This window comes from Spermophilus citellus, assembly GCF_964194105.1.
Source record: "Spermophilus citellus genome assembly, chromosome: 5".
Lineage (NCBI taxonomy): Eukaryota > Metazoa > Chordata > Mammalia > Rodentia > Sciuridae > Spermophilus > Spermophilus citellus.
In genome coordinates, this window is record NC_138186.1 from 116,894,494 (window position 1) to 116,920,381 (window position 25,888).

Sequence of the window (25,888 nt, forward strand, 5' to 3'; positions counted from 1 at the left end):
ATACTGTCACCTGAATGTTCTCTGATTCAAATCATGGGATTTGCCATTTGGTCTGTGAAGGAAAGCTGCTTTTTCTGTGACTGAGTCATTGTGGTCAGCCTGAGGACTTGCACCGAGGTCCCCATTTTGTCTGCCCCTCTCTGCGTAGCCCTGCCCCCTCACTCCATTAACTGCAGGAGAACAGAGGCCTAAAACCTTTCCCCCTTCCCTTCCTCCAGGACCAACAGCAGCCCTTCAACAAATACTTAAGGAAAGCATCTGTGAACAAATGAACAAATCATCATTTTAAAGTAAAATTGCCTATTGAATAATACATTCAAATGAAAAGAAATGTTCTCTATCTAATGTTCTTTTACAGAATGGAAAAGGAACAGGAGATAGGATAAACTTAAGTTTCCATCTCCATGTTCATAACTTGGGTAAAATTCCCAATGAAAAGTTAGTTATATTACTGCTCCACCATGGTGTTGTCTTGAATCTCAAATGTGGTGAACACTTTCAAGAATGCAGAGGCTAAACATGAAACACTGTTGTTGTTTTTTTAAGCCAAATAAAATCTTAATATGCAAGTAAGAGAATTTTTTAAATAAATGGTTCAAGTCCCAATCTGAAAGCTGAAACTCAGTGAGACATTTCAATCCTTTCTGTACACTGTCTGCTCAGGAAGGATTCTGAACCTCACTCTGCTTGACATGTGCTACAGACCTGTAAATGAGGAGAACATTCAGTCTCCACAAAAATTTTGTTTTGCATGGGGCTGCATGTAAAAAGCTGAGCCATATTGTCCACCATCAATAAAGGATTTCTGTAATGCTTTCAGCCAGAGTGGTCCAAAGTGCCAGGAGTCAAAAGTCAATTTCAAAGCAGCCCAAAGATTTCCAAGCTGCTGGAGGGCCAATGCGATGTGGTGACGTCCTTTGCTCTGCTGAGATCATTTCTGATGCTGTGGAAGCAGCTGGAAGTACTGAAGGATCACTGGGGCCGGCTCAAGCTGGGAGACCAGGACATCAGCTCCGTCTCCTTCCACAAACAGTACTCGGAGCTCTATGAGTGAGTGTGCTGAGGCAGAAATTCACGTCAGTGAGTAGAGCCCAAGGGCCTCTTGATGGGGAGATGAGATTTGGTCCATGAATCCTAGTACACCCAGATCTATTGAGCCCATGGCAGCTGGCAACACTCTCAACAGACAGTGCAGGAGAGGAAAAGCTGGGTTGTATTAACTTCAAGGATGGAGCTGGATTCCACTGAGCTACACTATCTTTTACCTGTCCCTAGGAACTTGTATTTCTCAAGTGACCCCACAGTGCTGACTCTTAGGTTTTTTAGCTCATAGTATCCTAGATGGACACCTGTTGCTGCTGCTGCTGCTGGTAGTTACTCCTCCTCTCTCTTGGCCCCATTAGAGTCTGTGCACAATTGAGGCATTGAAGGCAGAGTGTAATATGGACATGTAGCATGAAGCTGTAGGTGTGCGAGGTGGTGCAGGCCTTGGCGGTAGGCCTTGGCTGGAATGACTTAACAGTCAAGAAAGGCACATGCTTCTGCCACAGGTATGACCAAACAAGCATCCACCCACCACCCCAGACCTTCCTGAGCTTCAGAAGATTTCACTTTGGCACGGTGGGAATCGTCTATCTGGTGATGTTATTATAGTCAGTATTCCTGGTAACCAAGGGATGAGAAGCCTTGTCAATATTTTGAAAAATGAGGACTGAAATTATATGTACCCAAATGGGAAAAGACCTCAGGATTTAATATTGACTGAGGGAGTGGTGAATTTAGTTGTTGATGTGTCTGTAAATGGACTGGGAGGTTTGTACCTGATGGCAGGAAATATAAAGTGAATGAAAATAATTGCCAGAGAATCAGAATAAGAAAAAAAATGTTTGTTTGCTAATTTCTATTTCTCCTCTTTGATAGAGCTGACATTCTCTACCCCAGCATGAAAGCTATAGCTAGGCAGATGGGAAAAGAAGATGAATTTGAAAGACTTATAATAAATAGCCAGTCTATTCTTCCCCCCAAAGGAGCTTCAGAAATTGAAATAAAAACTCAGCAGGTATGCAGGAGCTATTTTAAATTTGCTTTGGAAAGCTTGCTTTTTGGCATTAGCATGTAAAACTACAGATATACTCATATGGTATTTTTTCTAAGAAGTTCAGGGTAAATTGAAAGTTTGGAAATCACTGGGCAGGCTGCAGGGTGTGGGAAAGAGAGGAGTAAATAAATAAATGTATCTGGGGGCTTTGATCAGACATTACCTCTTAATGTCTCAGTTCTATATGTTTAGATTTTCATTATTTTGATTTTTCTCCAATTGAGATGCACCTTCAGAAGAAATGTCAATAACATAATCAGTACTATCTTAAACACAACATCCAGCACACAAGTGTCCATGCAAAAATGAAATATTGAATATAATACCTTGTAAATTTTTTTTTCTGAAAATAAGAAAATATAACGTGTGCACTAGCCCACTCTGGGTGTTGGGAGATCTATATGGAAAAGTCTTTTCCATGTCTTTGCTTGGCCTGATCCTGGGACCCAAGCTCCCTGTGGTGGGGCTTATTGTGACAGGCAAGCAGAGACCCTGGTTGTTTGGCTGTCAACACAGAAAGGATGTTCACTAAGCCACAAGGTAGATTCAGCCCCCACACATGTCCCAGGGCCAAGCGCATCATGGCTTATCCTTCTAAACCCTGGTTCCTCTCCAGCACCAGGAATCTTCTAACAAGGAAACAGGTGGACTTTGAAAGCAAAAATAACCGAAATGGTTATTTTTGACCTTGATGGACCAGCAATGCTTTATTAAGCATTTGAGGAGCACATTTTTCAGAAGAGAAAATAGCAACTGGTTACAAGAAGTACCTGAGTTTTATAGATTTTTGTGAGAGTTAATCATAACAGAATGTTTAGTGTAACTTAATCATTAGAGATTTAATCGTAGCAGAACGTGTATGTTGAGTAGTCAGAATGGGAAATGGTGAAAGTCCAGAGCCCATTGTTTTCCTTCCGTCTCCTGGGACTCATTGTCCTCCTTTCTCCTTGGGGGTTGCTGTTCCCCTTTTTCCCTGGGGGTTGTTGTTTTACATATACTTCAGGCTTTATGAGCTTAGTGGACAGGGAGAGGGCTCATGTGTATTGGAGCAGAGTTTTCTCTTCATGGTGTGTGGAGCATTCAGTCTTCTCATGAAATCCTCCTTGGTATCTAAGTTGAGTTTCAAACCTGAAGGTGGCTCTTAAAGAAGTGACAGCTCACAACATTTATGGCCACCTTGACAGACCCCAAAAGACATGAGGTCGTCTCTGGTATGGTGCTTTTTGCAATTTAGCAGAACTGGTAAAAAGGGTTGTGTTCTATCAACCAGGGTGTGGGCCAGAAAAAAAAGATGTTGGTCTCCTCAGAGGTGTATCTACCCCCCAGAGCCAAAGAAAAGAACCCCTCCTTCTTCCCAGGGAGAAAATAACTGTGGGATAGAACTGAACTCAAAACCCCCCTGCAGGACTTGGACTTGGGAGTCCAGAGGATAAGCTTAGTGTGGAGTGACTCTCAACCTATGCTTACTTTAGCTTCAGAAACTTCTGGAAAATATTGAAATTCATATGATCCAGGAGGTCTTAAGAAAAGTTAATAAAGAGATGACACTGGTTTTATCAGAAAAGTCCAAGGAAGAGTCTACTCTCCCAACAGGTAAAGCATCTTTATTTTATTACTTAAATTTTTTTCTTATTATAAAAGTCATCCATGTGTCCATATTCATTATTTTTAAAAAAGCTGCAATGATACAAAAATTACCTTTTACACCTTGACCCTGAGAGAAATACTACTAACACTTAGGCTTCTTTTCTTCCACTTAAAAGGCTTTAAATAGAAAAAGTACTTTAGCTTTTCTTTTTTAACTTTTTTGTAGTTGTATATGGAAACAATATCTTTGTTTTATTTATTTATTTTTTTTATGTGGTGCTGAGGATCAAACCCAGTGCCTCATGCGTGCAAGGCGAGCTCTCAACCACTGAGCTACAACCTAGCTCATATTTTATTCTCAACTATGCTGATTAACTCATAAATGAAATAAAGAAGTACAAAATTCATTCTTACATGCATGTGTCATACGAGTGACATATATACGTGAAAATCTTAGGTGGGAAGGCATTCAAAATTGTTTCCTCTGAGAACTAAACTCAGCTTAGAGTTTGTGCTTTTTAAGTCCAGTGAGTCATGGAGCATGCACTGAGCCTGAGGAGTCTTGGCTCAGACCTCTTTCTGCTGCCTGCCCACTGTGCACAGAGTGCTCTTCAGCTGCCTGCTCCTCTGTCCTCTGGCATCGCTAACCTCCTCCTCCATCCTCACCCTTCAATCACTGCCACCCTTCACCCCCAGGGGGACCTGGGCACAGGTGCCCAAGGTTGGGTGTGAATAGCTGGCACTGTCTCAGGCACCAAAAAGGCAGCATCACGGTGTGTTCAGTGGGTAACCCAGTAAGGGTGATTCGCTAGCCCACCAGGGGTACCTACAGTATCCCAGGTTAGAGGTCACAATGGACCCACGAGAAGGGCAGACACCTGGCTCAACTTCTCCAACCCTGATCAAGTCACAGTAACTCATTCTGGTAGCTGCTGGGTCACATATATTTATGCACCGAATCATAGGTGGGGCCATGGGGTGCTCATGAAGCTCTCCCTTGTCCTCCTAGGATTTCCAAAGGAGGGCAAGATTAAAGCAAATAAAAACACCATGACAGGTCAAGAGGGACTGCAGAGAAAAGGAAACGCTTAGTATATTAATGTCTTTTAAAGCTACTCTTTTCCTTTTTTTTTTTTTTTTGAACAAGAATTTTCATTGCACCAGGCTGTGTAGATTATATAACTGGTCCTGTCCGAACTACAACTACCTACTGACTCTTAGCTCCTTATAATTCTACAGGAAAATCTATAACCTTTGATCTAGGGAGGGGCTGTCTGACTCACAAAGCAAATTCGGTTTTTCTTTTGAGAGGAAATCTGTGGACATTGCAATGTTAATAATAACCTCAGTCCTCACCTAAGATATTGCCTCCCCCACCCACCTGTATAAAGACGTTGTCATTTTCTCATTTTATCAGTGCTTGAGTAACTAAATTCATAAGCAGGGCTTTGGGAAAAGACTGTGCAATAAGAGGACAAACCACTCCCCCACTGAGCGTCTCTAAATGTCACAGGAGAGCCTAGTGTGACTGAGCTCCAGTTACGGAACACTTCGCAAGACACAAAGCTCCTGTTGTTTGTGCTGTTTGCTGCATTGGGCGGCTCCCTTCAGAGTCCGTGGAGAAAATCCATAAGCACAGGGCAGGTGCAGCCATCTGCTTGTTTCCAGCTGTTGTTCTTAGGAGACACCCTGGGGTGAGGGCAGCATGTTTGCTTTGTGGCTGGGCTGCCATGTTCAGGGTGCTTGTGGTTGCACTGGAAAAAGGCTTTCAATAAGGGGTCAGTAGGGCCAAGTAGAGGAGAAGGGTAGAGTTATTTTTAACTGTGGTCAGGTTGACATAACGAAACCTTACCTTTACTGGAGTTTACTGACCAGTTCTAAACCTTATTTGGATTCCTTACTTATAAGATTTTTAAAATAAGTGCCAACAAGGGGGTTTGTTGTAGCTGCTGTTGTTTTGCTTTGGTTTTATTTTGATTTTTTCCTTTGGTCTGTTGGGCATGACTCTAGGGGGAGACCCGGCTCTCCTCCTTTACTGAGTTTCTCCAATGCCAGTGACTATCACCCCACTGTTTGCCAAGGGTACTTTGGATGCATTTCTTCAGTTTGGTCTTTTCAAGACCTCTGTGGGCTCAGGAATCACTAAAGAAGGCGCTAAAACCTTGGAATTCCCACCCACCTACCATTCATCTCAGCAGCAAGATGGGGCTTCCAAGCAGGGGCCATTTTGTGCAAAGACCAGCTACTGGTCAAGTTTAGCTTGGGGCCAGTGATTTCTCCAGAGGGAGGTGGTATTGGAGAGTATTGAGAACTGGCAGAAAGCAGAGGCTCTTGTTCTTTCTCTCAGGGTCTTTGCTTTCTCTCTTGGCCAACTCTTGTGTCTACATTTATACCTGCCAAAATGGAACCCTGGAATACCTCACTCCCTCTAACTCCTCCCTTCCTTCCTACCATGTCTTGGAAATTAATCTTTTTATGCAGTGACTACATGAGTTTCCAGTTGGTCAGGGATGCTCAGAAGATATGACATCCAGATCTGGTCCTGGTGCTAGTTCCTTATTATCAAAATAAGTTTGGAAAAATCAGGGTAAATCATGTTGAAAAGTCTCCTCTACTCTGGACCTCAGGGCCTTTATTACCCCAGCATGCATTATTACCCTATGGTCAGGAAAGAGAGAAAATGCAATGGTTTTTAATTTATTTGACCACAGAACCCTTTTCTCCCCTTAGGAGCATTAATTATTAACTCAAAGAATTAGTGTTCTGGGGAGCACATTGAAAAACAGGCGTACAAGACACATACATATAGTTCACACAATACGCCTTTTGACTTGCCCACTTCTCAGGCCCCCTGGCTGGTCAGAAGAACGGACTTGACTGGCAGTTGTGAGGCTGCCAGTTGAGAGGAGTTTCACTTCCACCCTGGGTTAAGACACAGGGGCCCCTCAGGTGCAGAGGACAAGCAGTTGTGTTAGGGAAGTGAAATGTTACCCAGGCAAGGTGTCCTTCTCTAGGGAGGAGGCTGGGCCAGGGTGCAGTTTAGAGAGGGAGGGAGGGTAAGTGGTTTGGCCCACAGGAAATCAAAGACCCTGGGAAGAGAGTGAAAAGGGATAACAAAATTCCAGTTTAACCTCTAGTGTGTTGTCGCCCTCCCACTTCCCTGTCAAAAACTGCTGCTTCATCTTAAAGAAGCCATGACCACACACAAACACACACACACACACACACACACTGAGAATAAGACACTTTTGGAGACAGCAAACTCCCCTCTGTGAGGACTGAGTTTTCTTGGATGGATTTCACTCTCCCTGGCTCCCCTCACCCCCACTCCTGCCTGCAGATACACGTGCATGTCTGAACTTGAATTTGCAAGCAGGAAGAGTGCTGGGAAACCTTCCCAACATCTGGTTAGAGTACTTCCTCTTTAGCTGAGCCAAAGCTAAACCCCACATTGGCTCAGTGGGCCGTTTCCCTGGTGATGGTCCCCAAACTAGAGGTGCATGACAGATGAAGTCCCTCACCAGGCTTCTCAGCAAGCCAGAGACCTGCCATACCAGTACCCTGGAAAAGTTATCCATATTCCTGTCTGAAAAATTTTCTTTAATATACATGAACCCTGTCTTGTCAAAGCTTACACTTACTAAAGTCTTAAGAAGTATGAACTCTGGGCACATGAACCCTGGAATTTTCTACTTCAACTGTGTTGGGACGATGGCGATACGTCTGTCTACCACCTTTATTTCCTAAAGGAAAAGCAAGCTCAGATTTATATGTTTATTATGGAAAGCAGCCAATTGTAGAAAGAAATGTGGAATCCCATCTTCAAAACCAACACCCCTCATTAAATAGGACAGTATGAGCAAACCTAAGAGGCTGCAGCTGTCATAGCCACGTTTCTGGGCAGTCTGTGCTGGACACTCCCCTTTTGTGCACGGAAAACTCCTATCAGAAAACTTGAGGGCACAAGTAGGAAATCTCATCTGAAGTTAGAAACAGCTGGGGACAGGGAGAGGCCTGGTGGGCATTCTTGCTGCTGGCCAGCACCCCTGTAACAGAAAGGGGAGCAGAGTGGGACTTGGCTCTGGTGAACAATTCCAAGGCTCCTCTGAGACCATGCCTGAGGAAGTTAGTCCTACCAGGCCAGTCTCACCAAGGTAATTAACACACACATGTGCTCTTGCTCTCCTATATGGAAGTTAAGAAGGCTGGATAGTTTTACATTGTTCTAATGATATCATTTTTTATTTTGATTTTACTTTAGTAGGTAATACACATATCCACAGGGTTCAAAACACAAACAACATAAAAATAGATAGAATTCTCCTTGCCACTATTGATCCCCTTGTGACCATTCTGCCACCTATATCCATAACCAATTTCATTATTTTTATAAATCTCATGTACTTCTTTATGCACATGTTAATTCATTCTTTGATTTGATCATGATTTACTGAGCATCTCCTATGTTCTAGGCTACCACATATTAGGTGCTGATGTAGGGATACATCCTTACTTTCATAAGCAAAAAATCCTTACTCTTGTGGAGTTTATAATCAAGAATAGGAGAGACAGCAAGCAATAAACCACATTTTTTAAAAAAATAATGGAGTATGGAGGATGATTTTGAAAAGGCTTGAAGAGGGGGCATTGGATCAGAGTAGACCTCTCTGAGTTAGTAAGAGGGTGTTCAAGTGAAGAGCATCCCAGACAGAAGGCACAACTCAATCGAAAATCCTAAGTAAAGCATGTACTGCTAATGTGGGAACAGCAACCCCAAGTGTGACTGGAGGAGGGGGTGTGAGGGAAGAGAGCAGGGGATGAAGTCAGATAGGGATGGGGCAAGGAGGACTGGTCATGCAGAGCCTGGTAAGGACTTTAGCACTTATTTTGAAAATGCCCCTGGTTTTGAATGATCTGGTTTCTATTTTACCGGATTCTCTCTGGCTGATATATTGAGGGTAGACTATGAAGGAAGAAAGGATGAAAGAAGGGAGAGGTTGGTTTGGAGGCTGTGGCAATAATCCAACAAGAGGAGATGGTGACTCAGAGCTGGGAGTAGAGGGAAAGGTAAGTGGTCAGACTCTGGGTAGATTTTGAAGGAGGCACTAACAGATTGCGTACTATTGGAGATGGGAGAAGGAGATGAGTTCATTATGACTCTAAGATTTTTTGACCTGAGTGGTGGGAAAATAGAATTTCCTTGAGCTGAGACAAAATAGGCTGTTGATGAAATAAGTTAGGGAGGAAAAACTGGGAATTTGCTCCTAAGTTAGGCCTTTAATGCCTTTTAGACTGCAAGAAGAGAGGCTCAGTGGGTATTGGGTCTAACTTTGAGAGTTGTCACTATGTGAGTGAGATTGAGCCGCGAGTCAAGATGAGCTAGCGAAGAAAGTGGGTATGTGAGGAGCTGAACCAAGGCCTGAGCCCTGGGACACTCTGAGCTGGGAGGAGAGAAAGATAACCAGTGAAAGAATCCTAGAAGGAGCAGACATCCAAGTACAAGGGAAACCAGCCAGAGTAACGTCCCAATGCCTAGTGAAGGAACTTTCTCAGGAAGTTAACACATCGGGTGAAATGCTGCCAGTAGGGAAGTAAAACCACTGTCTTTAACCAGAGGAAATGGTTGGCACTCATGACAAAATCGGTTTCAGCAGACTGGTGGAAATGAAAACCAGGTGAAGGGGTTTAAGAAGGAATTTGAGACAAGCCAAGGACAGTTTCAGTGTAGACATCTCTTTCTGGGAATTTTGCTATAAAAGGATACAAAGAAATGAGGCCACAGCTGATGGAGTAAGGTGGGGGGCAGTTTCAAGAGAAGGATTTTTATTATTTTAATGGGAGAAATGCAGGTGCCATTGTGAATGATCCAGGCCAGAGAGGAGAAGTGATGACACAGGAAAAAGACCAGGAAGTTTCTGGAGCAATGACCCTGAATAGTCTTGAGGCCATATCCTTCCAATTGTGTTTATTGTATCTTTTTATTAAAGATGACATTTTAGGGGCTGGGGCTGTAGCTCAGTGGTAGAGCGCTTACCTAGCACATGTGAGGCACTGGGTTCAATCCTTAGCACCACATAAAAATAAATAGATAAATAATGGCATGCTGTTCATCTACAAGTACAAAAAAAATTTTTTAAAGATATCATTTTATATCTACTGTTCTGCACTTTGCTATTGTAACTTAATCTATAGTTGTTTTTATTATTAGTTTTTGCTCATAAGTATAGGGAGACTTTCTTTTTTCAATAGCTGTATATTACTTTATCAAAAGGACATATCATATTTTAAGTAACCAGATCCTGAATGAGGGACACCTGTGGAGTTTCCAAGCATTTGCTGCCATAAACAATGTTACCCTGACAACAGTACATGCCTCGTTGCACGTCTCAGCCATGTCGCTCATTTGTTTCTGTTAGCTGTGTTAGACTAGAAATATTGCTCAGACACAGGATATTAGTGAAAATAGGCATCTTATAGGACCAATAGTAATGGTTCACTCATGCTTTTTAGTTATGGTAACAGAACCTTGTTTACTGTATTCCGGAAATGCTTTTCTAAATCTTTTCATTAGGAATCTTGCCAGAGATCTTCCTTATTCTATGTTCCAGAGAGTTCTGGGTCCTTGACTACCACCTCCCCTCTGCTGCCTCACCCAGGTTTTAGTGCATATGGAAATGACAGCTTGTGGTGCCCATGGTGGTCTCAGAGAGCTGCCATTTCATAGCTGTTAATGACGCTTGGTGTTTTGCGATACCAGTGTTGACATGTTTTCCCTCCTAGATCTTTGGAAACATCAAGTCATGAAAGAAAATTTTTCAGTTGCAAGACCACAAATAGTTGAGAAATTTATACAGAAATTAATGGAGAATTACCAGGATAGTGGACCAGAGGTATGTATTGAAAATTAGTCATTCTGTTTTTTTTTTTTAAATATAAACCCAAAGGAACACTTCATCATTTAACACAGCTCCTAATGTTTCCTTTACTCCTGAAGAATGATGATATGAAAACTGAATCTGAATCCCAAATTGTAATAGTTTGTTGCAATATGAATATTGGAAAAAGTCTGATGTCTATAAAGATCTGAGTAGACAGAAAAATATATTGGCTGATTTTGAATTTAGTCAGGTGATTAAAGCAACTTTGGAGTTTGTAATGTGTTGACTTTTATGTTTTGCCTCATTCCTGTTGTTTATCTGTTAGTACAGAAAATTTTAGAGGAAAACCAAAAGAGCCTATAACACTACTAACTAGAAAACATTTTAAAAATCTACAATATGAAAAAAAAAAAAGCCAACAGCACAAAAAGGTAACATCTTCATTCTTTCCCCATTCCATCTTCCTCCTCCCCCTCCCCCTCCCCCTCCCCCTCCTTTTTTCGTCAGTGCCAGAGATCAAACCCAGGGCTTCAAACATGCTGGACACTCTGCCACTGAGTGACATCCCCATCCCATCCACCACCTGGTTCCTTCTCCACAAAGGGAAGTGGCACCAGTAATTTTTGTGTGTACATCCTGCCAGAAAAATATGTGGGTCCATACCACTCTATATTATTATACTTAACAGGAGTATGTATTTAATACACACACACTATCCTTGGAATTTCAAAACATATTTACTCTTGGCAGGAAGTGCTTAGCTAAATCAAGAAAATCCACTGAAAAAGCAGAATAAGAGAGTAAACGTGGATGTTTGGACATAAAATTTTTAGGATGATTAATAAATGTTTTGGGTAGATATGAATCACCAATATTCAATCATTTTAAAAATCTGTTTTGGCAAAATGTGCTCAATTTTTAAACAATGCTTTCTTGAAACACATTTTTCTAAGTTTCTGAAAGTGTTCTTCATCATTTTATAATAAACACTTCAGTTCTTAATTATGAAGTAAAGAATTCACATGCTTGGTTGGCGATACATTCTTCCTCAGATGTTGATGGTTGACGTAGTTTTTCAGCTTTCCATTATACACAAACATGGGACCATACACTGTGATGAGGGGGTACACAGATAGAGAGGGCAGGACATACTCAGAAAAATATTTGCATTAAAAATGTGGCTCGCCTTAAAAAGGAAGGAAATGCAGATCCATGCTACAATATAGACACATTGAGGATGTATACTAAGTGAAATGAAAGGAAAATACTATCTGACTCCATTTTTTTAAGGTAACTAGAGAAGTCAAATTTATAGATTCAAAAAATAGAATGGTGGTTGCCAGAGGCTAGGGAGAGGAGGAGAGGAGTTATTGTACCACAAAGTTTTAGTTCTACAAGATGAAAAGATTTCCAGAGATGGCTGGTAGTGACAGTTTCCCAACAACATGTCACTGAACTGTACACTTGAAGATAGTTAAAATGACAAATATTACCTTATAAATATTTTACCACAATAAAAGCAAACAACATACTATTATGTATGACTTTAATGCACCAATTAAACAACCTCGACAATTTTGTGGTTCAATTTTTGCTCCCTGTATGCTCCTCTGTATGCTTAGCACCCAGGATAAAATCTTGTAGGGAAGAAATATGGGCATGGCTAGGCAGGGCGAACCCATAGCAGGTGCAACTGAAACTCCAGAAACTCTCGAAGAGGTTGGGATTGGTCTGCCAGTGTCTAGGAATCATGGGCCCTCAGGATGCTTGGGTCCCTCCAGCATCCAGACTCTTCTAGATCATCTGCAGTGACAGGGAGCTCAGTCTCTCCTAAGCCTTCCCCCAATCCTAGGCAGCTCTTGCTTTAGTCAGCGCCTCCTGAGCTGGATTTGGTCTGCAGGCTCCACAACCCCACATCTCCACCATGGATTCTCTTTTCTGAGATGCCACAGATCATGGTTCTGACCCCTGACAATGAATCTTTTTTTTTTTTAACTGATTAACCATTTATTTTTTAAAACTAATAATCTGTTCATGAATGCAGATTAGATAAAAGTCTGCAAATTATTGATATAATACTGCATTACTCTTCTATGACAGTTCTTCCATGTGATAAGGAGGTAATATCCTTCAGACTATGGGCAAATTGTCCCATGTTTTAAACACACCCCATAGTAATTGCACGTAGAGATATTGTTCATTCAAATTAAGAAGAAATGGAAGATCAGCAGTGAGCTTCACTAGAACATTTTAGTTGACAAGAACTATTCATTAATTGTGTTTTTTTTTGGGGGGGAAGTTTGGTAATCATTGCTTTTTAAATGCTATAAAAATAAGAAAAAGAAAAGAAGCAGCTGGTTCCTTCTAGAAAACACCAAAAGAGTGCACTGCTCATCTCTGACAATGAATCTTTAGATGTCTGGGGCCAGTTCAGTAGAGCCACTGTAAGCATGTGTGAAGACAGTTACAGCAAGGGGCAACTTTGGAAGGACAAATCAAAACAGGTGTCCCTCGGGGTGTTGGATTACAAATCATTACCCTTTCCTCCTGATGGGGCAGCTCTGTACCAGGAAACATGGACTGGAAAATGGAGCAGTCCCTGGGCTCCCCCTTCACCTGGATGCCTCTGGGCAGAGCACAGATGGCAAGAGCTTGCCTTAAGGACCTTCACCTGTCTGCTCTCCCTCAGACGAAGCTGTTCCCAGTTCCTTCTGTGGTTTTCTAGGAATACCCTTGCCATCTTGATCAATCTTCTTTAAATTCATGGCTTTCTGGCCAGCAGTGACCTTGTCCTGGATATTTTGCTTGGATTAATGCCTCGGAGTGTGTTGGGTTTCAGCAGCCACGTCACAGCTGACGCATTAAGCTGTCATCTGAAGCCCACATGTTGCACTCAGACTTCCTGATGCCGCCATATTATCAGCCTCATTCTTGTTCAGTTTGGTTCACTCTTTGGACCTCTTGAGAGTTTTAAAAATATGGATTTTTGTCATCCACTACTCTCTCCTAGTTTTATACCAGCCTGAAATCTGGTATCCTCATTCAAATAATTAATAGCAGTGGATGCCAGGACAGGCCCCTAGCTCCATACTGCCCACTCTAGGTCCTGGGTAGCCTGGTCCTCCTTGGACACAGGTTCTCAGTAGCCAGAAGCCCATCCAGCTGTACTTTATACAGCCCATGTTCTCCCAATTTTCCCTCTCAGATGTCCTGCTGAACCCAGATACACCATGGTTATTGTGTTTCCTGAGAAAATAGTATTAATCTGACCACTTTTTCTTGAACCCATGTTGGCTTCTTGTGATCTTTGCTTCCTTCTCCAAATTCTAGAAAACCAGCTTTTCTTGTACAAATTTTATACCATAAACACTAAAGCAAGAAACTGCCTTTTTTAAAAATTCTGGTACTGGAAGTTGAACCCAGGGGTGCTCTACCACTACATCTCCCGCTCTTTTTTGAGACAGGTTCTCGATAAGTTGCCAAGCTGGCCTTGAACTTGTGATCCTCCTGCCTCAGTCTTCCCTGTGGGATTTTAGGTGTCTGCCACCTCACCCAGCAAGAAACCAGACATTTTTCAAATCAGAACTATACTTACATATTTTGTGGATTTCAGAACCATTTCCATTTATATGACAGAGATTTCTATTTTTCTAGGCACTTTTTTAGAAATATAAAGGCGAGAAGTATAATCCCTGCCCTTATGACAACAGTTAGGTGAACCAGCGATGTCTGGAAAAGGAGTAAATTCTTTGCTAGAGCCCTCACAGGTTGCCACATGAGCTTAGAGAAGTCAGGGAAGACTTCCTGGAAGAGGTGTTTTTTGAACCATATGCTCCCAGCAGGATATAAGACCAGACTTTTCCCCATAAGGTCCAGCACCTGCCATGCTTCCCCATAGGCTGGCTCCCTGGAAGAATCTGTGGGGCAAGCCAGTGCTCTTCTGGCCAGCACCATCCATTTCAGTTCAGGTTTATTTTATTTTTATTTTTATTTATTTAGGTACCAGGGATTAAACCCAAAGGTGCTTAACCACTGAGCCACATCCCCAGCCCCTTTTGTATTTTTTTAGAGACAGAGCCTCCCTAAGTTGCTTAGAGATTCTCTAAGTTGCTGAGACTGGCTTTGAACTTGTGATCTTCTTGCCTTAGCCTTCCGAGCTGCTGGGATTTCAGGCATGTAACACCATGCCTGGTACAGTTCAGGTTTCAATGGTGGTGAAAGACAGCCCCAAGGAGAGTAGGGCTGCTCACTGGGCAGAACCAGGCCAAAGGGCTGACTGTGGCTCTTCTGCTGCCCAGAAAGGAAGTGGGCTGATGAAGCCTATTCACACTACATTCAAGCCGCAGTGACATTTACAGTGACCCAGGAAGGCAGCCGTAGGTTGTAGAGTGACTCTAAGAGCTGTAGGAATGTGCCATCAGAAGCCATGGCAGCGGTATTCCAGCAATTACTGTTCAAGGAGCATCAAATGCTATCTCTGGAAGGTCCCCTGAAGAATGGGGACAGCCAGGACCCCAGGAGTCTGCCTGTTTCTCTCCCTTGCCTGTCAGTCACAGCATCCTATGTGCACCACCTGGACACCCCTCTTTCTACGGCTCTCTGAAGAAGCTCTACCTGCACAGTTACTCCCTCTCCCTGCTCCCAGACTCACGCCCTCTGGGCTGGCCCTTAATCTGATCCTTCAGCCCATCTGCAGAGGCCTCAGCAAAGCCACCAAGAGAAAGAAACAACAAAACTCCTCTGGCCTCTGGGAATGCTCAAGCAGAAGAGTCCTGGCCGCTCCCAGCTCCTCAGTGTCACCACAGGGCTCCTCATCCTTGCTGGGTAAATCATGTTCTACATTGGCTAACAGAGCCTGCCAGAGGGCCATGGGGTTCAATTCTGCAATACTATTCTGCAGGGGCTATGGCGGCATTAGTATGAGAAACAATTGCCTTGCTAAAATGCTGTCAGAGGCCTTGTTGGCACATCCACGTGCAGGCGGTGATGCTCAGGACAGTAAGGAGTGAGTCACTGTGGCTGGCTCTGAGTGCTGGGCCTGGATGAGATCACTGGCCACACCTTACTGGCCCACTGTGCAGTCTCATGACTTCTCATGGCTTCAAGTTTTCATCAGTCAGCCCCGGAAGAGTTTCCTTTGTCATTCTAAGCCCACGTAGCCTGGCCCTTTCACCACAGAGAAGGCAGGGTCTAGGCAAAGAACCTGACATTCCCTTTGCCTTGTGTCAGCTGCTGAACTACAGCTGTCCTGCTGCTCACCTTCCAGGACCTGAGTGGGACCAGAACAGGGGCAGGGTGACCTGCCCTCTCATCTCCTACTGAAAGGCCCCTTAAGGAGGGCCCTGGAGAGTGAGTCAGGGGAGGCAGGGCTCCTGCCCAACTGCCTGGCTGTTCATTCAATTCCACACAGACAGACATGTCCTGAGTCCATGGTCCACGATGGATTCCATTCTGTCAAGCTGATTTGATGGATGACTTTTTAAAAGCATAACTTTTAATTAGTATATTTATGTTATTTTTGTGCATATGTATATCATTACTTAATTACATATTATGATTATATTATATTAGAAATATACAATATGTATTATAGATTATATTAGAAAATAGAAATATAATTTTTTAGAAAATAGATTCATTAATAACCTCTGTTATTATTTTGGTGTGTTTCCTTCCAAACTTTATTTCCAACCTATTTTCTGTTCATGCACTTTTTAAGTTTTTATATAGTAGGATTATTCTACATGACTCGTTTCCTAGCATGTTCTTTTCACTTAACCACATGTTGTAAACCCTTGTCAGTAAATGTGTGTCCATTTTTGGAGGCTGGTCAGTGTTTCCTTGTGTAGATGAACCAAATGGATTCTACCTAACTCCTTTGTTAGGCACTTTGTTTTCCATTTTTTTTTCTATTGGAAAAAATATTTTTAAAAAAATGTCTGCATACATTCTGTATACAACTTTTATTATCCCCTGAAGATAAATTTGTATAAGAGGAGTCACTGGGTCAAAGAGCACAAACACATCACACTCTTGTCATAGATACTGCCAGCTGATCTCCTTAAGAGAGGTAGAAGTGCCCCCGCCCTCCCCACTCCCTCCTCCATGCTACGACTTCTTACTATTTGCCACCTCTGCTACTTTGCTTCAATAACTTGTCTTGGCAAATTCCACTGTGAACTTTCTCTAAAGGTCAGTTTGGCGCTGAGGTTGCACTGATGGGACAGTATCTTGGACCTCCAGACACAAGTGAATCAGAGCCAGGGGACCAGTGCAGTCTCCAAGGACAACCTACAGTAGTCTGCCAGGGAGCCAAGAGCTGGCCACACCTTGGCAGAATCACAGATCAAGCTCAAGTGCCAGCTGGCTCTTGGACTTAGTGACATAAGACCTCCAACACACACACACACACACACACACACACACACACACATACACACACACACTCTGATACACACAGCAGGACATACACCCACACCTGCATGGATGTGTGGGTCCTGACTGGGTGATCTGATCTGTGTTTCATAAATTGACTCCCATTTCTCTCCATTCACTCCCATTTCTGCCTTGGAGGGGTAGACTTCTCTATTCTTTAATGGCCACCTCTTCAAACAGTATGCCCAGTCTCCTGGAGAAAGAGGATGAATGGAATTGCTGAGAAAGTGAGCCATGTGGGTCCTTAGAACAGAGCTACAGGGGCCCCTGTCACATGCCCTGTGCTTCACAAGGTCCCTTCTTGCCTCCTATAGCCCTGCTCTTCCCTACTAGGTAATAAATCCTCTGGGCCACAGGGACATGTCCACACAGAGCCCTGGCCTTCCTTCTAGACTGTATTGCAGGAACCTGGGATTCCAGAATTCCCTGAGTCTGGGGTCTACATGGGGCTCCTCTCCAGAGTAAGAGTGGATCACCAGTGTGCACACCCCTGGCCTGGGGGGTGGCCAAGAGGCAGCAGAGTAGGGGTGTGGGTGGAGTTTGAACCTGCAGCCTGCAGTGTCCAGTCAGTAGGACTGTGAAGGCCTTCACAAGGTGGGAAGAGAATGGAGTCATACTGTAAATTCTGGGTTGGGGACCAGCTGCCCCCAGTTCACCACCCTTCAGCATAGAACTTAAAATAGTCCATGAATAATAAATTCAAACCTGGACTTTCAGACCATTTTGAAGGTCTAATCTTTCAAGGTAGGAGAATTAAACATTGCATTTTAATAGTGTATTAATTTGATTTCTAACCTTGAAATACTTAGACACATGATAGGCAGTCTCCATTTTTCGTCTTGTCCCTGGCACTGCACATGTTCAGAGGTGAGAGAGGTTTGCCAGCCTGGAGTTTTGGTACGGATCGGGTATGCATGTCCTTCTGCAAGCCAAGGCAATGTGTGCCTCCAGCCCTGGCATAGTGAGGCTGCTCGACCCTGCTGAAGCTGCTGGGAATAATGCTCCTGTTTTTTCAGATCACCTTCAGGAAAGACCACCTTGAGGTCTGTCTCCTTTCCCTGGGTTGTGATGTGATGGCAAGAGAACGCAGCAACTTTGAGACCTACTCCATGTGTTATGAGCATGTGTTGCAGCACGCTAGGCAGAAGCTCTGCCAGAAGGAGCAGGTAGGTACCCAGAGAGAGGAGAACCAGTTGAGGGAAGGGCTATGGGCAGGAGGCCCAGGAGTAATTCAAACGAGAAAGTAAAACTGAGCAGGGGTGGGGAGGGGACCAGTTCTTATGCCAGAATTGAGGGGGAAAGGAACACTCCAAATTTGTCATCAACTTATTTTCTTGGGTTCTGATATTCTCCACTGCATAGGTGATGGCCCCAGCAATACTGAGTTGTGTGCTTTGAGAGTGTCCAGTGGGGAATGCAGGAGGTGACCAAGCCATGAGCTGGAAGGTGCATAGCTGACCTTTCCTGGCTCAGCAAACACAAGGCTATTCCTTCTCTAATCCTAGAGAAGCCCGGATTCTTGAAAAAACTGTCTTCAGCATGCATATCATGGTCAATCTCACTGATGCCACTTCCTTAAAATGAAATCCCATTGGTGGCTGGGGGTATAGCTCAGTGGCAGAGTGCTTGCCTAACATGCATAAAGCACTGGGTTCAACCCCCAGCTCTGCAAAAAAAAAAAAAAAAAAAAAAAAAAAGAATTGTGAAATCCCATTGGTGGGATAGAAGAGTCACTTCTCCTGTCCTAAATAGCACACTGTTTAGAAATAGATTGCATCAGAGCCTCAGTATAATTCTAGTTTGTATCTGAGAAAAAGAGGAAAAGATCTAAGACTAGCCAAAAAAAAAAAAAATGAAGCACAAAAATATCAAATAATAAATCTTGGAATTGTCCCATTTGGCCTGTTCCCATCCATTTGGGCCTATGCCCATGGTTGGGTTCCCTGTACCAGTGTGGAGACAGGATGTTGTCTTTTGATGCCGTGTTATAAATCCTAAAGTCTACTGGTGTGGCAAGCACAGTCCCGGCTCCAAGATGAGGCTGAGGGTCTCAAAATGAGGCTCCATGAACACAAATAGGAGGCGTCGGAAATGTGCCCTCCTGAACCAAGCTGTGGTTAGGAGGGTAAATATTGGTGTTTGGTTGTGCACCGCTTTCTTCTCAGGAACTAGATGTGCTACAAAGAAGTCAAGTGCCACCTGAAGACCATGCTGGTCAGGTAGGTCAGTTCTTAAAAAGATTCTCTTCTCCATTCTCACATCTACACTCTCAGAGTTTGCCAGAAGTAAGATTTCTGAGTGTCATTTGCATGGGTTGCTTGTGAAAGTCCCATCGATGAAGGTCCCTGCAGAAACACCCAAGGAGTGTGTTTTTACTTTTTCTAAGCAATGAGGTTTAAGGGTGTTTTATTTTTTCTTGAGTTTTTAATTTATTTTTGTTACTTTGTGTTGTTTTAGGAGTCTTGTTATTTGGCACGGGAGGGGGGTGTTTGTTTTCCTTTGAGGGCAGTTAAAGTGCATCCCCAAAAGGAAGAAGTATTTGGGCTAAGGGATCAAGGAAAGGCCAATTTGGAGATGAAGGTCAAGATAGGTCAGGTATTTTCTCTAATTGAAAATTGCTCAAATAGCGGTTCTTTGGCCCATTTATTCAGCAACCATTTACTGAGCAAGTCCTAAATGTCTGGCACTATTGTGAAACCTTTGAATCAAGATGAGATTCTTCTGTCCATATTTACACAGCAGGATATTCACTTTCTTCCTTAGATTCAAAAGAGAAGTGCAAATTCTACAGTAATCTATAAAGAACTTTTTTATAGTAGAACTTTGGAATTCCTAAATTGTTTTCCATAAATATTGTGTGTGTGTGTGTGTGTGTGTGTGTGTGTGTGTGTGTGTGTGTTTCTGCTGCTAGGTTGCAGAGCTCAGTCATGATATGATCATGGAAATCACTGCTCTGAGAGCCCAACTCACAGATTTGGAAGAGGAGAACATAAATCTCAAAAAGCAAATTAGAGAAGAAGTCCAAGAAGAATATGAAGCATTGGTCCAAGCTTTGTTTATGACCTGTTTACACAGAAAAGTAAGTATCCTATGTCAGTCTTCTGGGCAGCCCTATGGCTATACACCAAGGAGTCAATGGCAGAATGGACTTAATGGTAATAAGACATTCCTGGGCCCAAGAATTTTCCCGCTGTAAGTTTTTGCTGCAGAGAGAAAGTTAGCAATGGGTTGTCATTATTCTCCCCTGATGGACACTGAATTTTAGATAAGTTAGATGTTTATTTTTTCTTACTCTACTGCCAGTCGCCATCTTGTTGCAGTTGAAAAGAGGAGGATATTCTGGTTCAAATCCTTACCAGTGTCTACCATTGTTGTTTCTGTGGAGAGTAACTCCCCAAATGGGGGAGCACAGTCCCCTGGGCCCAGCCAGACTTCAATGGAAGAAGCAGCTAGTACCTCTTGAGAGCTCATGGGCAGATGAGGGATGTGAACTGGCATTCAGATTTTTTTTCCAATCCTCAATATTCCCACCTTCCTTTCTCTTACATCCAGTGTCAGGGAGCTGCTGACCTGTCAATGAAGAAGCATCCAGAAAAGGAGTGATGGGATACCCATGTGCTCCCAGCACTACAGAAACCAGTCACTTTCTTATGTCTGAGCAGCTGTAAGATAGATACGCAGCCCACAATGGACTATCAGAAAGCCTGGTCCAGCTGCCCAACAAATACAACCATACAACTCTGAAATCCATAGCTTCCTCCGGCCCTGCCCCCATCTCTACTATTGGATGAATTCCAGAGCCAGCCCCATGTGGGTCCTTGCCTCCCTATCTCTCCCTGAGTGTTCCAGAAGGGTCCTAACAGGAGATCCTGCGGTGCTCTGCCTTAGCCTAGTCATTCCAGAGAGGGTTAGAGATTTCCTCTAATTTGCAAAGTACAAATACTTACAAATATAAGAGGATCAAAACCCAAATGAGCTGGTTCTAGTGCGCAGGAGAGGAATGAGTAGACAGTGAAGGCTGAAATTTGCTAAGTAATCATTCAGGTATGAGATCATCGAGAAATAATTCTTCAGATCCTGTTAGCTTTTACCAGATTTCAAGATTAAGAAGTGGAATCTCTTCTTCCCAAGCTAAAGTAGTTCCATGAAACCCCCCCCCCCCCAAAGAAGGGAATCCCTGTTCTCCTCCAGGGTCCCAAGAGGATGGTGAGGCTTCTACCATGTGATCAGCAACCAGATTTCCTGCTATATCTCTCAGCTGGCACTACCTTCCTGCCTGCCTCTTTGGAGATGTGGGTCAGAAGTGAGAAGACACCCCTACACTTACTTTTCATCCTAAGGAGTCTAGGTATCTTAGTCTGCTCAGGCTGCTATCACAAAGTGCCATAGACTGGGTAACTTAAACAACAGAAATTTATTTTCTTACGGTTCTAAAAGCCCAAAATCAGAGCAGCTTCTGTGAGGACTCCCTTTCTGGTTTACATTTGGCCGTCTTCTTGCTGTGCCTTTAGATGGCAGAGAAAAAGGGAAAGTTATCTTTCTGTCTTCCTCTTCTGACAGACCACAGTCTTATTGAAATAGGGAACCACCCTTATGACCTCAGTTTAACCTTACTTCCCTCCTGAAGATCTCAGATCCCCAGACACTGTCACAAAGAGCGTTAGGGTTCAATGGATGAATTTTCGAGGAGACACAGTTCAGTCCACAACCCTAAGGCTGCAGTTATACTTAGCATTGATCGAGCTGTTTCATAAGCCATTAGCCATAAGCCATTTAGAACAGAACGTTTTATAATGAGGCTTCTGCCAGAACCTAAATAGGAAGGCAGCCAGCCTGATTCCTTCCTCCACTTATCCATATTTAATGGAGTTCCTCAGTGATGGGTCATCTGTAGTGTCTTTTCTGGTCAGATTCTGCCCCAAGTCAACCTCACAGCAAAATTCAATTGTTCCAAGTAACCCTTCCCAGGGGGCGATTCTGTCGGTAGGATTTCTGCCTCTGACCTCTCCCTGTTCTATCCACTGTCCTCCTGACTCAAGTTGCCTTGGTCTTGACAAGCAAGGCATACTCTAGGACATGAAGGTGTCCAAATGATGAAGCCCTGTAGATGAAAGATTAACGCTTAAGGGGCCACTGTTGTGACTTCCATAGAATCCACATTGGAAAAATTATCTGGGTGGAGGATCTTTGAATGTGGAATCATTTCCAAAAGTTAGGTTTCAGAAGGCAAAATAGTTCTTTCTCCACTGTCCTTCACGCCTCCCAAACCCATTATACTCTCTTGACATGAGTCTATAATTTGTAGGAGAAGCTGGATGAGAATTGGCTTAATTTGACCCAGGAAGTATGTGAGCTCATCAGTAAAGTGAGAACAGAAGGGATCACCAATATGAAGGAGCTAAGGAAGAAATGGAGCTCTGCCAGGCCTGATGAAGGAATAAAAGAAAACGCAGCCAAGGTACAAGAGTTCACTTAGTAGTGGGATATCAGTGCTTCTTCCTAGCATCTGCCACACCCTTCATCCTGCTTGCTTTCCAGTCTGGTTTCCCTGAGAAAGCATTTTGGCAGCCATTTCCAAGGGGACCAGGGCTCACTGCACAATTGTATCATGTTTTTGATGTTAGAATTGATGCTCTTCCTGGGAGAAGTGTTGGGGGCAGGGTTTTCTGAAACTGAGCTTTCTTGATAGGAGCAGATTTTGGCCTTGGAGCAGGACAACCGCAGCCTGGCTGCCCTGGTGTGCAAAGTGAGGAGCCTAGGCCTCTGGAGGCAGGCTGTGCAGCAGACACACTTCCGGGGCCAGCTGAGCAGGGCAGAGAAGGTGAGTGCTGGGGAGGGAGGCTCCGCAGCCCCAGGGGGCCTCCTCAGCCTGCCTCACTGCAGCTGATGTACTGGTGTCACGTGGCAGGGACAACCACGCTGAAAAATCTGACAGTTGGCCACAATGTCAGAGCCTTGGGGGGAAACAGAAAAGAAGCAACTGGCCAGGGAGAACAGTTAGAGAATTGAGCACAAAGAAAGTGAAAAGATGAAGGAGAGATCTTACCAAGGGCTCAAAGCTCTTTGTCAAAATACTGTGTGTCTTTGGGCTTGATGCATCTGAGGAAAATGAAGTACCAGTAGATGGAAAATCTGCTTTAAAGCAAATTGAAGCCAAAGCACATGTTGATAGATAGCGGTTTGGAAACTTCCACTGACTGTTCCTGAAAATCTATTTACTCTGATCTGTTGCTCCTTCCTCCCTCCCTCCCTCCCTCCCTCCCTCCCTCCCTTCCTTCCTTCCTTCCTTCCTTCCTTCTTTCTTTCTTTCTTGACACCAGGGATTGAAATCAGGGGCACTTGACTACTGAATCACATCCCCAGCCCTATTTTGTATTTTACTTAGGGACAGGGTCTCACTGATTTGCTTAGCACCTTGCCGTTGCTGAAGCTGGCTTTGAACTCGCAATTCTCCTGTCTCAGCTTCCCGAGCCTCTGGGATTACAGGTGTGCGCTACCCCGCCCGGCTCTCGAACTATTCTTAATTACAATCACGGAAGCAGAGTCCAGCAAGAACTCCATTCTACTGGAAGTTTTAAAGGATGGATGGTTTAGGCACTACTTGTGAAACAAAAAATATGGAAACTTATTCCTTATCTTACTGTGTTTGGGATGTTTACAGGAATCTATTCGAAGTAAAAAAGAATGTTTGCGCATCAAGCTAATGGCAGAGCGGGAAGCAGGTTTATTTCGCCAACAGTTGCTGGCTCTGAGGCAGGCCCTGGCCAGTGCTCAGGCTGACAATGCCAGGATGCGGAAGCGGCAGGATGACCAGGTATCTGAGCTTCAGACCCTCCTCATCCCCATCCTGGAACGTTCTCTGCAAAGCTGAGTGTGGCCACTACAACTGGCACTGTGGCTGTCGGTAGCAATCACCAGAGCTCCACAGGGTGAAGCTGAGCAGATGGCCCACACAGAAAAAGATAGCTTCCTGTCTCCTCTTCGGTCCAGAAACCAAGGGCAGTAGCCAAGAGACTTTTTTTTTCTTACTAACCTTTAGTTATAATGATAAAATATTTTTCATAATCAAGATCATTGTGTGTGTGTGTGTGTGTGTGTGTGTGTGTGTGTGTGTGTGTGTTTCTCTGAGGATCATTTTACCAAAGGGTGTCTTGGGACTTATGTCTCTGCCTTGAACATGGCTTTTTGTGGTCTGTGTACACTCTTCATACACAGCAACCTAAGTCTGGGGGTTTTGTCCAAGCTTCAGTATTAACCCCCAAGTGGAAAGTCTTGGGTCCTTTCTGATGATACATCCAAAGTTTTCCTTTCAGGAGTGGCTGCTTCTCCATGGTGACTGGCCCCAAAACAAAGGAGCATGCAGTATAAGCTCTAAACTTTCCCTAACTGTGTCAACCTTCTGAGTATGAATGAAGCACAGAGATACAAGGTTGACACCCATTTATATCATGAAAAATACACTGAGATATGATTGAACTCCTAAGAAAAAATTGGCACCCCACATTTTTCTTAGGTTTAGAGTCAGAACAGTTGACTATAAATAACAGCCTGGGAAAGTTGGGCATATTTAAAACCTGAAATATGACTTGTGCATTTTGGACTCCACTTCCTCTGTGATTGTGCCTCAGTGAGTTACTTGGTTAGCTGTAAAGTGGCCATACCAATATGAATAATCATTGCTAATGTCATAACTAAGAATGACCACCTAGTACTTAAAGTGCTGCTGATTTGAAAAACTTTGGAACAGAACCAGATGATCACTATTCTTTTCCTTCCTTCAAAATCAAAATTTCCCTTCCCAGCTAGTTGCTTGTATCCCACGCCTGCTCCTGTCTGTGCAGTTAAACCAGCCCTCTGCTATTCCCCCATGATAAAGGCTCCATGGCAATGAAAATATAGTTTATGATAGATGTGATTATTTGGTTAATGAGCTAATTAACATACACATTATCATCAAATGTTGCTCTCAGAAGACCAAGTTACTTGATCTGTTATTGCCAGATGGTGGCATTATCACTTACCTGGCTTATTATGTTACGTGCTTGTTCGTTCTGTTTTCCTGACTGTTGCCTCAGAGCCAGGCTAGATTCTGGTGCCCTTGCTGCTGCCTGGGCTATGTCACCCAGAGCACCATGTAGACCTGCCCCAGTCCCTGGTAGCGGGGATGATTGTTGCCATGTCCCACCTCTGCTGCCTTCTGGCTTGGCCCTTCCTGCCACAGGCCCAGCTGTTGAAGGAGCTAGAACACAGAGTGACCCAGGAAGCTCTCACCCGGCAGCAGCTAGATGTCATAAAAACATCCAGCATGGAGAAGCTCTTGGAAGAAGTGGGCCACAAAGAACAGCAATTGCAGCTCCTCACCGAAGAGGCTGAGAGGGCTTCGAAACTGGGCCAGCTTCAGCGGAGAAAGATGGAGCGAGACCTCCGACAGGTGAGCTCTGGTGAAAGCCAATCTGGGCACCCCAAGAGCCAGCTCACTCCCCCAGCCTTTCCATACCTCTCTCCTGCCCTCCATAGCAGCCACCTTTGCCACTTCTAGGCACATTAGGGGAAATGGTCATATCTAGACTACACTGGAATAATTGCTTGGATGAGCAGAGAGGGCCTAACTGCCCCAAGGCTCAGCATCTCGGCACCCACTGACCACCTAAAAAGCACATTCTACCCAACTCTAGCCTTTGAACTTGGCATCCTTTGGAAAATTCTGAGAAGTAACCTGGAAAAGCAGCAAGTATTATGGAAGCTATTATAAAAGGATTTTATTCAAGTGCTTCTAGAAATGCAGACACAAAAATGAAAGGCAAAAATGGCTTGCAGACACAATTGTATTTTTTGTTAACTATATCCCGCAGGGAAAAAAGATGAGGAGGTTTATTATAATGTAGATGTA

General features: G+C 43.7%; 1 protein-coding gene across 1 annotated transcript in view; it reads left to right on the forward strand.

Moving 5' to 3' along the window:
• The window catches only part of CEP57L1 (centrosomal protein 57 like 1), a 237,698-nt gene that overhangs the window by 203,104 nt on the left and 8,706 nt on the right, over positions 1–25,888 (forward strand). Inside the window, exons 34-44 of the mRNA XM_081294808.1 lie at positions 821–1,050; positions 1,921–2,059; positions 3,571–3,691; positions 10,466–10,575; positions 18,015–18,164; positions 19,164–19,217; positions 19,910–20,077; positions 22,304–22,456; positions 22,688–22,819; positions 23,660–23,812; positions 25,220–25,429. Of these exons, the coding sequence (XP_081150934.1) occupies positions 821–1,050; positions 1,921–2,059; positions 3,571–3,691; positions 10,466–10,575; positions 18,015–18,164; positions 19,164–19,217; positions 19,910–20,077; positions 22,304–22,456; positions 22,688–22,819; positions 23,660–23,812; positions 25,220–25,429 (1,620 nt within the window). The remainder of the gene's footprint in view (positions 1–820; positions 1,051–1,920; positions 2,060–3,570; positions 3,692–10,465; positions 10,576–18,014; positions 18,165–19,163; positions 19,218–19,909; positions 20,078–22,303; positions 22,457–22,687; positions 22,820–23,659; positions 23,813–25,219; positions 25,430–25,888) is intronic.